General features: G+C 35.7%; 1 protein-coding gene and 1 non-coding gene across 2 annotated transcripts in view; one reads left to right on the plus strand and one right to left on the minus strand.

Annotated features, from left to right (window-relative positions):
- Positions 1 to 3,720: 3,720 nt before the first annotated feature.
- Positions 3,721 to 13,123, minus strand: part of LOC124887798 — a 57,455-nt gene continuing 48,052 nt past the window's right edge. The window contains exon 2 of the mRNA XM_047397712.1: positions 3,721 to 4,098. Coding sequence (XP_047253668.1) covers positions 3,721 to 4,098 — 378 coding nt within the window. The remainder of the gene's footprint in view (positions 4,099 to 13,123) is intronic.
- Positions 5,114 to 5,219, plus strand: LOC124888276. Its single transcript, XR_007046406.1, has one exon. It is a non-coding gene; the product is annotated as a small nucleolar RNA R71 (small nucleolar RNA).

The following is a 13,123-nucleotide window of genomic DNA, read 5'->3' on the forward strand; positions in this document are numbered from 1 at the left end:
TCTCAAATCAAGTTCAACCCATGTGTATCAACAATTCTGTACCTACGTCAAGCGCACATAGAATTACATCAAGTTAAAATATGTTGGACACAATTACGAACAACTCCTAACTATGCACATACATTAATATTACTCGTAATTATAGAGGGGAGTCAACAAGCACAGTGTACAATCATCACGCGAAATACCCAATTACGTAATTTTAACATAATTCAAAAACTTATTGCAACTTCACACACACTCTTTTGATGGGAAATCAACAATTATATCGCACAATCATAATTTGGGGTCACCCCATACTTAGTCACTTCGTTTAAGTTATGCATCATTTCCAATGAAGGTACTCAGACTTCCCTTCATGGTGTAGCACACCCTTTATGCTAAACAAATACAAGTAGCATACTCACAATTTAGAAGAAGGCATACAATATTCATTAGTAGATGACAATTCCACATTAACCTACAAGTTCAATCACTAACCAAGTTCCCCTATTTGTAGAGAAGGCATCCAATATCTACCATAAATCTATTCCCTTCCTTTCTTGATAACAATACAACTTCTACCCCATAGCATCGTAACAACCATATAAATCTTCCATTTGTAGAAAAATCAAGCACACACATGGAGCAAGGCCTAAAATACAAATCAAACTAGGCACCAATTTATCGCACATGTCACATACAATAAGATATTCATAAATTTTGGTACATATCTCATTCAACTAAACATGATATCAAATTCAAAATTACCATCAATATAATCAGAAGAATCATGCTTGAAACACGTACCTGAGTTGAGGTAACTGAGGAAAAAGAAGTTGGATCCTACTCTTATGTTCAAAGACTATAGAGAGAAAATATTTGTTAAAGGGACTTGGGGCGGCACTTGTAGGGTTTAAGGTAGGGAAAAAATGAGGGTTTGGGGGTATTTATAGAGGGAATAGCCATTAGGATTGGGACGGGTCAAAACCCAATTGATTTTTAAGAAAAAAATTCTGAAATTGACCCTCACCGAGACATGGTGAAATCGCGGTGACATACTGGAAATTAACAATTGTGATTTGTCACCTCATCGTGATGCGGTAACACTAATATTTGGAATTTGTTTTTGTTTTAACTCATCACCGCGATGTGGTGAAATCATGATAATTCACTGGAAATTAATAATTGCATTTTGGCATAGCACCGTGATGTGGTGGCACTTAAATTCACATTTCTATTGCATTTTCAACCCCCTTTTTACCTGGTATTGTACCTAACTTGCACACATCATTTACAAACTGATTGCTTCCTTTGATGTGACATTAGCCTGATTTTAATTCTCACCTTTTCACTTTGAATTCTCTCATCCCTTTATACTAAACAAAAATAACAAAACAACGTAAGAAAAAGTGGGTTGCCTCCCATTCAGTGCCTTAGTTTGGGTCGTGGCATGACTCATCTTTTTGTATTTTTGCTTCTTTTTCTATTTCTCTTCTAAAAACTAAAAATTGAAGCCACACTATTGCATTACATTTGTGGGTTGCCTCCTATGTAGCACCTTAGTTTACGTTGTGGCACGATTTAGCTCAATCTCATTCATTCGCAAAGGTGATGGACACATTATGCTTATCTCCATGATCCACCCAATAATGCTTCACACATTGTCCATTCACCAAGAACTTCCCATTCTTTTCCTAGTTCCACAACTCTACCAAACCATGCGGAGCCATTCTTACTACTTCAAATGGCCCAAACCACTTAGATCGTAACTTACCCAGAAACAATTTCAACCTCAAATTAAACAGAAAAACAAGTTGTCCAAGTTTAAAAACTATGTCCAGGATATGCTTGTCATGCCATTTCTTGGTCTTCTCCTTATATAGTTGGCATTCTTGTAAGCATGGAGATGAAACTCATCAAGTTTAATAAGCTTCAATAATCACTTATCAACCATGGCCTTTATATCAAGATTCAGCTTTTTCACTGCCCAATAAGCTTGATGCTCAAGCTCACAGGCTTTCCCATAAACTAAATAATATGGAGAGGTACCTATGGGCATATTATAAGCTATCCTATAAACCCACAGTGCGTCATCCAGATTTTTAGCCTGATCCTTCCGCTGACCATTGGTAGTCTTCTACAGAATTTGTTTTATCTCTCGATTGGATATCTCTACTTGTCCACTTGTGTGTGGATTATACGCAGTTTCCATCTTGTGCCTAACACCATATTTAGCCAAAAGATTTTAAACCAAGTGCTAATAAAATATGTACCTCCATCACTGATTATAGCTCTGAGAGTGCCAAACTGGGAGAAAATATGTTTCTTCACAAACTTCAATACCAATCTTGTATCATTAGTGGGGAAAACTGAAACTTCCACCCACTTAGATACATAATTAATCACTACTAGGATATATAAGTTGCAACTGGATGGTGGGAATGGTCCCATAAAATCTGTCCCCCAAACACCGAATACCTCAACTTCAAGAATGTTGTTCAGGGGCATCTCATGATGCCTTGAAATTCTACCTAACCACTGACACTGATCACATCCCTTCACAAAAGCAACTGTATCCTTGAACAATTTTGTCCAAAAAAATCCTGATTCTAACACTTTTCTAGCCGTACATTCCCCCATGATGACCATCGTAAGGAGGTGAATGTCACTTTTACAGCACTTGTTGTGATTTAGCTTCAGACACACATCTACGCACAATCCCATCTGGGACCAATTTGAAGATATAAGGTTCATCCCATACGTATGGCGTGAGAATCATGTAGCTACTTTTTTCTCTGTTGTAACTTCAGGATGGTAAAGCCCACACACTAACAAATTTATAATGTCTGCATACCAAGGTAACTTACACACATCAAGAGCCAATAATTTCTTATTTTGAAATTCTTCTCGAATGCACCGTGTATCATCAACAATATGGTCATGATTCTCTAGCCTTAACAAATGGTCTGCAACTTGATTCTCTGCTCCTTTTTTATCACGTACTTCTAGGTCAAGTTCTTAAAGCAATAGAATCCACTATATCAATCATGGATTTGCATTTTTTTTATTGAACAAGTAATTGATGACAGTATAGTCTGTGGATAATTACCTCGATGCCCACCAAGTATGATCTAAATTTATTGAATGCATAAACCAGCACTATTTCTTCTTTCTCCTTTTTAAAACTGCTAATGTTTTCCTTACCTGCACATTAGATAAACCTACAGACAAAATAACAGGTAAGGTATCATTATCACCAAGGAAATAATATTTTAAGTGTGGAGGAAAAGCCTTAAGCTTCAATTTTTGAGCTTCATCAACTAAATCTTTGGACGATGGGCCAATTGGACTATTCAATGGCTCAAAATGTAGCTTTCTCATGTCAATAACTACCAAATTCATAACTTAAACCAATTCAAGCACCTCTGCATCTCCATAAAGATCGAAACTCATCAAAGCTCTCTCGAGTGGATCACCATACAATAACAAATGTAGCTCAGATGCTAGGTCAATAACTGATATGAAAGATAATTCTTTATATATAAAAGATAATTTTAGCACCTTATATACATAAAAAACCTCTACTTTGTCATGCACTCTCATAGTCATCTTCCCTACTGCTACATCAATAAGTGACTGCCCTATTTCTTGGAATAGGTATCCCAAAATAAATGGAACAACCAGATTAGCTTCAAAATCAAGAATAACAAAGTCTACTGGAAAGCTTAGTGATCCTACTTACACTAATACGTCTTCAATAATATCATCCGACGTAACAAGGAACCTATTAGCCAACTGCAAAATAATGGTCGTGGGATTGGGACTTACAAGACCCATCTTTTGAAACCAAGATGTAGGCATAATATTGATGCTCACTTCTAAGTCACATAATCCACGAGCACTGATGGCCTGCCTAATAGTGATCTGCAAATTTAAACTTCCTGGATCCTTCACTTTCATGGGTAATTTGTTCTGTATCTTAGATGTGTACTCCTCAGTAAGTGCAACTATAACATACTCTGTTAACCGGTTTTTGTTTACCACTATGTCTTTCAGATACTTTGTATAATTTGAAACACTTCGTAGAATATCAAAAGGAGGGAGATTTACATGAACCTACTTTAGAAGATCCAAAAACTTCTTATAACTTGTATTCTATTGGTGCTTTTGTTCCCTTTGAGAAAAGGGTAAAGGTATAGTCTTCTTCTCCACTTGAATTTCATCATTTGTAGTTTTTTCTTTAGCACGTTTCTCCTTATTCTTTTTAGGATCATTATCAGTAGCTGTAGGACTAACCTGCTCAGGTACTGCCTCCTTTAACTACAAACCACTCCTTGTTGTGACTACATTTATCTGCTTCAAATTTGCCTCAATATCACTAGGTAAGCCTCCTTGAGGTCTAGTATTTTGTGCTCCCGCAATCTGATTGAATTGTAACCATAAATTCCTAGCGATCAATTGTTGTGTCTTCATATCTGCCTGTTGACTTTTTATATCACTTTCCATATGTTCTTGAGAAGTTAGAAGTTGCTTCAACTTATCTTTTATATTTCTTGTTTGAGTAGTGGCTTAATTATTCTGAACCTATTCTTGATTCTATTGCATTGACCCCTTATACTGATTATTATTCTGTGCTTGATTTCCACCCCATGAGAAATTATAATGATTCCTCCAATTGGGATTATAGGTGTTTCCAAAGTTCTATTGTCCCTGGTTATTTGCATTCCCCACATAATTAACAGAATCTATATTAATCATACAAGTATCTACTACGTGCTCACTACTACCACAAACCTCACACCAAAATTTACCTGTTAGATTTATTAGCTATAGCTGCTATTTGCAGAACCCCTAACTTTATGCTGTTAAACTGAGTAAGCATCTTTGCATTACTGTAAGCTGAGCTGATAAAGCAGTAAACTGATCTACCTCTAACACACCTGCAACATTCTTAGGAGCACTCCTCGAGCCAGTGTGCCATTTAGGATTCCCTTATGAAATCTAATTTAGCAGTGTGTACAATTCATTATAAGTTTTTTCAAGAGCTTGCCCACCTATTGCTGAATCCAAGAGAAACTTGGTATTTGGCTCTAACCCCTTAATGAAAGTATGAACAGAAACATCATTAGACTGATAATGGTAAGGGCAATTTCTGAGCATACTCTTAAATCTCTCCCAAGATTGGTAGAGATTCTCTCTTCTTTCTGCGTAAAACTCAAAATCTCGCTTCTCAAGAATGCAATCTTCCCAGATGGAAAGAATCAAATAAGGAACTTCCGATCTAGATCTTCCCAAGAATTAATGGAGATTGGTGGTTCATTATGTAACCACCTTTTTGCTTCCCCAATTAAAGAAAAGAGGAAGAGAGTCAGTCTGACATAATTAGTATTCACCCCTGCAGGAATGTAGGTATCGTTTATTTCTAGGAAGGTCTGTATGTGTTGCTATGGGTCTTCATGTGAAAATTCAGCAAATTGTCTAGCCAAATTTAGCAACTGCACCATATTCTGCTTCAACTCAAATCAACCACCTGGATCGAGCTTGCAAATACTGTTAGTAGCATGGTTTGTAAGTGAGATTACCACCTTATGAATAGGTCTAACAGCTTAAGCAGGAGTAGCCGGAATAATCATAGTTGGAACATGCCCAACATTTGGATCAACTGGATCAATTGGGTCATTAGGATCTCTGCGTTTATCCATTTAAACCTGATGGATTGGATATTGAGCTCTTCTAATCTATTGAAATACCAATTCTGGTTTCGAATAAGGTTCTACTAACTCTCTATCTCGGCAGTCCTGTATTGAGGTAGTCCTAAAAAAACAGCCACAGACACCCCAAAATCTCTTAATAATCACTTTCTCAATTTTCCACACTCTCTAAGGCATTCTAGTTCTCAAACTTGTAAAAAATTAGGATAAAATTAGGTTAATGGGGCATTTAATGGCCTCCAAGTTCCACTTAAGTAGCCACTTGATTGCTTAAGTGGTCACCGCCGAAGTAGCCAAGTACCGCTTAAGTGGTACCTGCTTAGCCTGCCCCTTTTTCTAAAGCAGTCGCGGGCCTCTTAAGTGAACTCTGCCATTGCGTTCAAATGGACATGCAAGTGCACGTGATCGTGCAAGTAATTTAGTGACTTAGATAGTCGGATATCGTCCCCACGAGGACTATGCAACTAGTGATTCAACCAATTATAGTTTCAGACAAGGAGGTATTAAGTGTTGTAAAGTATCAAGATGATTTTGAAGTTTTGAATAAAAATATAAATCAATAAGAAATAACAATTTGTTACAATAGAAAAGCAAGCAAAGGTTGTAAATAGTAATGATGAGAATTCCATGGTTGAGGCACTTCTAACAATCTTTCAAATCTCTATTCATATCGCAGTTTAGTTGGTTATCTGGTTGTTGATTTACAAGGTTTATAACACGATCATGGTCTCCCGACCTCTAATATTCTACCTATATAAACTTTGCAACTATATCGTTGAGCGGGCTACAATAATCCATTTAGATGTATATGTCTATCTTCCTGCAATTGAACCAAACAAAGCTTCTAGGTATATCCCTATCTTAGATGCTAATTCAAATCCTCTATTTTATAAAAGGATGAGAACATTGCTCCTTAATTTCTCCATTCTATTCTATGATTCTACTCCTGGATTCATATAGAAATATAGAACATGAATTAAGAACAACCCAGATGATAATCCAACAAGAAACTACGATAAATAATACAAAGAGTAATCATGTTCTTAGCGTCAACCCCAGAACAAGGGTTTTAGCCACTCATATCTGAATTCAACATCAAAAATAAGTAATTAATCACACCTAAAATTAATCTTGGAGTAAAGAAGTTCAAAGAGATTCTAAGAACCCTAAAAGAGAGATTTTGCTGTTTTTTTTGCCGCTGCTGTGCTTTCAAAAGTGTTTTTTATTGTAATGAATTGTTCATTTTATACCTAGGTCAATTAACCCCACTTTTGCCTCTCACCACATCGCAGCAGCATCACCATTGCTATTCTCACCACGACGCAGTGCAATCGAGGTGAGCTACTGGATTTGATCATTTGCTCTTTTCTCTTTCACTATAACGTGGTAGTTTCGCATTGACATTTTGGAACTAGCTTATTGAGGTTTAATTGTTCACCGCAATGAGGTGGCATTGATTTCTTCCTTTTTCTTCCTCAAAGCCTTCCCAAGCCATATTCCAATACCCTCATTGCTCCTTTAAACGTTAATATTTCATTCATGCATCAAATCAGGTCCAATCTCATCACTATGTATTCTTGCATACACTAATCTTATACATTAGATAAGGAACACAATTAAAGCTCAATTACAATTAGAATAACATGTTTTAATCCTTAGAAAAAGTCCAAATATGGGTTAATATTGGTGTTTGGATATATAAATACGCCCAAGATCATCTATCTTAGCGGACTGGGCTCCGCTTTAGCGGCCCCCCGTCTTGTCAAGCTTGGTCGCTTAAAAAACCGACTGGTTACTTAAGCAGCCTCCACTAAAGAACTCCAAGGTCTGCTTTAGGGGATGCACCTACTAAGTGCACCAACTGAGACTTGGAAATTTTTTAGGCCTTCACCAACCACTTGGGATTCATCCAAAATCCCGGGAATGCAAATGATGCTACCCTATCAAATTCAATATTCTGGACTCAATTTACATCTGAGGCTATTTCAATGAAAAATGACCGCCATACCCATAGACCTTTTTATCAAATTCCAGCCAATATCCCAAAATGAGTAAAATGGGCGGCCCTATACCCATAGGCTTTTTTATTAATTTTTGACCAATAGTTCAAAATAAGTTTGAAAGCCTCGGGACCCAAACCCAAGATCCTTCTAGCCTAAAATCGGTGTTTCAAAGTTGATAGAACTGACAAAATTAGTATACAAGGTTGTTAAATTGGATTCTTTTCCAATAACCAAATCTTACTAGCGAAGACTTTAAAATAGAAAATTAACTCTAAAAATCAAATGAATTGTTCGATAATTGAACTATCAGCTCCAGTAAGTCATAGATGACTTAGGGCAACTATAGAAAAGATTTAAATAGTGAAAATACTTGGAAATATAGAAAATGATCTAGAGGGTCATTACGCCCTAGTACTTATGAAGTGTGCACGTTAGGTAGTCGCTATGAATTAGGCAATGACTTGTTTCCTTTCGTTACAGACTCATAGGGTGAGATCCACAGATTTAGTTTATTTAATATTATCCCGAGTTTACCCTATGGGTCGTTGGGTCTCCCTACAACTAGTTTGGTGAGTCATTAGGTCCAACTCCTATACAAATGATAAGTAGGTTCTTAGTATGAGTGAACTCTATGAGTTGTTGGGTTAACCTATAACTAGTTGAGTGACCCATACTACAATTTTTTGCTTAATTCCTATGACTTTACCATTTTGGACTAAAGTGCCAGTGACTATGACTCACTCTATGACATGTTGCCTTAGGGTATAAGTCCTTTCGAGAGTCGTAGGGATGGTAGATTGGTCGTATCGAAATGGTCTCATTCTCAAGCGCTGCATTCCTAACTTAATTCACATACAGACCAAATATATATGGCTGTTATATCTAATTCCTCATGCATACACATTAACTAAAACATCAGGGTTACTCAGACTTCACCCCAGGTAAAATCATGTACAAGTTTCTAACAACTATTATTATGAAAACAAGGTGAGCATCAAATATGCTATTTTATTCTTCGTGAAACAAATTTCTATGTCCTTACTCAAGAAATTACAATGATGAATTAAGAACTTAACTGTATTGGAAGAACAACCCTCAAATAATTGCACGTTCATAAATTAAAAGGGTTAAAAACAACTTTGCATTAACTTTGATTCAAAGACGGTGATGCTTAAAAGACCATTTGAAAAAGGCTTTCTCGATGACTTTCTTAAGACTAGTAGTTGGTGTGCAAGTTAGGACTTTAATGGGAAGTCTTCATAATAGTGGGGCATATTTTATGGAGAAAATAGGTGATTGAGGTTGGTTATGGAAGTGAAGGGAGTTACTCTTTTTTGAAATGCAAAGGGAATCATATCGGGTTAGGAATTTAGGTATTAAATTGTGTAAGTGGGTCGGGTCAAGTGGTGTTAATTAAAAATTAGGACCAAATTTGAGACAATAGTGATAACCTACCCTATGACTTGAATTTATAGGCTACAAGTCATTTCCATAATCCATAGCGACCAGGATAAGTGACTTACTTGGGTTGGCTACTGCAATACCTATGACTCAAGGCGACATGTCGTTGGAAGATGCTATAATTAATTTTGAAATTCTTTGGGTAGAGATTCTATAGACTTATACCTTTCTTCATTCTCTTCAAGTGGCGATGACTCACCCTACAACTCATTGCCATTGGCTATGAGTCATTGGTTTGGTCGTAGGGACTAGGCACCAAAAATATTTTGGTTTCATTTAGAGCCGATAGTGATGTGCACACAACAACCCATATTATCTTGTATCACATGATACAAATAAATGTAATATAAGAAGAAAATCCTTCAATTAACTCCCAAGTTATTCTTAATTTAACATCACAACACGATGTAGCTAGTTTGGCCACTCAAACTTCGTCGAACTGAACCATGGGTTGCCTTTTATGCAGTGCTTAATTTAAAATCACAATATGTCTTGTCTATTCTTGATTTCTCATACTTTACTAAGAACCACATCGATATCAGCTTTATCTTTTCAATATCACCGAGGTAATACTTTACCCTTCATCAATTCACTTTTAAATTTAAGCCCTCATTATTCTCAATGGCCCCTTAAAGAAACACAATCACAAATCGATAAGGTCTCCTCCATCTTGACCTCAACTTTCTAGGAAAAAACTTTGTTTTGAAATCATACAACAGAACCATGTCTCCAGTTGTGAACTCTCTTTTCTCAATCTTATGGTTATGGTATAAATTCATCTTTTCTTTGGACAAGGATGTAATCTTATATGCTTTGGTACGGAATTCATCAATCTCATTCATATGCTTAAGACTCAATTTTTCTACTTCACTCCATACGAAGTTCAACTTTTTGAGTGCCCACATGCCTTATGCTCTAGTTCAATAGGCAAGGGGCATGTATTTCCCTAAACAAGCTCATATGGAGAAACCCCAAGAGGAGTCTTAAATACTATTTGATAAGCCCATAATTCATTATCTAACTTTCTAGCCTAGTTTGTTCTATTGGCATTCACAGTCTTTACCAAAATGGACTTGTTCTTCCAATTCGAAACCTCAACTTGCCTGCTTGATTGAGGATGATAAGGCATTGCTACCTTATGTTTCACACCATATTTTCAATCAAAGCCTTAAAAAATGATTTCAAAAGTGTGAACCCTCATGGTCGATGAAGGCTTTTGGCGTACAAAACCTAGAAAATGTATTCTTCCTTAAGAAAGTTGTCACACTCTTTCCTTCATTATTTGGAGGCATAACTGCCACCACCTAATTCAAAACACAATCAACAACTACCAAGATGTACTTCATACCATAAGAGCTCACAAATGGACTTATGAAATAAATACTCCACAAGTTAAACATCTCAATCTCTAAAATCAGGGTCAAGAGTAGCTCATGCCTTTGTGAGATATTTCCTTGTGGTTGCCGTTGGTCACAAAATATTGAATAGTCATGAGCATCCTAATAAATAGTGGGACAATAGTACCATATGCAAAATCTTATAAGAAGTCTGCATACCACTATGATGACCCCTAACTGGGATAAATGACATGCCTCTGAAATACTCATCTTTCAATCTCTAGAATACATCTACGAATCATTTTATCTATTTATATTAAGAACAAGTATGGATCATTCTAGAAAAATTTCTACACATCATGCATATCTTTCATTACTTGAGTGATAGCTCAGGGGCACTACACCACTTACAAAATAATTAGCAAAATTTGCAAAACATAGAATCAAGTCTTGGGATACAGACAATACTTGTTTGTCTGGGAAAGTATCATTAATCTCAAGTTCATCCTTCAATTTCAAAATTGCCTCTTCTATAAGTCGTGACAAGTGATCAACTACTTGATTTTTGGTCCTCTTTAGATCCTTGACCTCTAAGTTAGATTCTTTAATAGAAGCACCTAAGAAATCAATCTTATTTTGCATCCTTTTTGCCATAAGGTACCTAAGAGTTGTGTGGTATGTATGCACAATCATTTTTTTTCCAAGCAAATAAGATAAGAATTTTTCAAATGCAAGCCAAAGCAAGTAATTCCTGCTTTGTCCTAGTGTAATTTTTTTAATATGGGTTAAGTGTTTTGCTAGTATAATATGTTGGATAAATACTCTTCTCATGCATTTAGCCTAACATTGCTCCTAGCGCCACACTACTAGCATTTCACATAACCTTAAATGGCATAGACTAATCAAGTGAAACAATGATAGGGGCCAACGTCATTTTTTCTTTGAGACACTCAGATGATTTTAGGTATGCTTCATCAAATACAAACATCACCTTGTTTTCCAACAACTTAAAGGTTGTGCAATTTTAGTGAAATATTTTGAATTTTGCAGAAATCGATGGAAGTAATTTTTCAATTACCTCAATCTTTTCCTTGTCTATCTTAATACCTTTTTTGGAAATCTTATGATTGAGCACTATCCCTTCTTTGACCATAAAGTGATATTTCTTCTAGTTTAATACAAAGTTGCAATCTTTGCACATTCTTAAAACAATAGCTATATGGGTAAGACAACCATCAAAAGTATGATCAACAATAAAAAAAATCATCCATGAATACCATAATAGTGTCCTCCTATAATACCCCGCGATTTTTCCTAGCTTAATTTGTCCCTAGAGTGCTAAGGGATAGCTTCCTAAAACAAATACTATTTATTTCATGTAGAATTCCATAAATTTTAACTTTTTATTTTGTAGGAAATTGAATTAGCTTTCCAACAATATAAGATTCACATAAATCCGATAACCAGGTAACAAGTTATGGATATTTTAAATTCCAGTCGTAAAATACCATCATTTTGGTCAATAGTGAATCACGAAGCAGGTTTAAATGATGATTGTCAATTTTTAGTGGCCCTCTACGATATTGGTGCATTGCGGAGAGGGTTAATTTCCCATTTGTCTATTTCCAGAGGTCCAGCATGATAATGATGTGTCGTGCCATGTGGAAAAATGGCATTCCAAAGGGGCACCATGATGTCTCCGCATCGCGGAGTCTGTCTAGTTACCATTACGATAGTGGCACACGCGATGGACACCCAGATCAGAAAAGTATACATTTTTCAGCTTTGTACAAGCATTTAAAGGGGGTATTGTGTTAAATCCCCAACCCCCCAACCGTCCAAAATAATAGATTAAACACATTTGAAAGCATTTTATATTTTATTCATCATTCTCTCTTAAATAAAACCCTAAGGCTCATACTTCCTCCCCAAGAAATTCAAAATTTCTCCATTAGTTCGTTAAAACTCTTCAAGATTGAGAGTTTCCAATTCAAGAACTCCAAGAATTCATCTCCAAAACATCAATAGAAATCCAAGATTAAAGTTCTAGCATCTAGATCATCGAATTAAGGTATGTGGGGTTTGAACAAGGATAATTCTTTCATCCTTGTGTCCAAAGCTTGATTTTAATTTCAAATTTACTGCAATTCATGTGATTTTCCATGAAATTTAAGTTGGGATTTATGCCCATTATTGTTATTTACAAGTTTATGATATTTTCATTGATTTAGAAATTGAATTACATGATTTTGTTCATATCTCCATGCATATTGCTGAAATTCCCATATTTTGAGTTGTTTTATCAATATTGATATTATCAAGCATGATTATTATAATGATTTAACATGAGATTGAAGCATGGATTACTATCCCAAGATTTAATATTATTATTTCGAGAAAGATGATGCTTTAAGCATCTTATGAACAGATTATCCTCAATTTTCAGAAAAAAAGATTTGATCTTTTGATCATTAGTTTAGCTTTAGAATCCACAACATATTTTATAGTTTACAGAACTCAGATTTACTCAGATAAATACATAACTGGTTTTCATACAAATTCTTATGCTAGTTTCTAAAAGTGGATTTCCAATGGTTTGAGCGTACAGATTTAAGAGGGAGTAGTATTT

Source organism: Capsicum annuum, chromosome 10 (assembly GCF_002878395.1).
Source record: "Capsicum annuum cultivar UCD-10X-F1 chromosome 10, UCD10Xv1.1, whole genome shotgun sequence".
Lineage (NCBI taxonomy): Eukaryota > Viridiplantae > Streptophyta > Magnoliopsida > Solanales > Solanaceae > Capsicum > Capsicum annuum.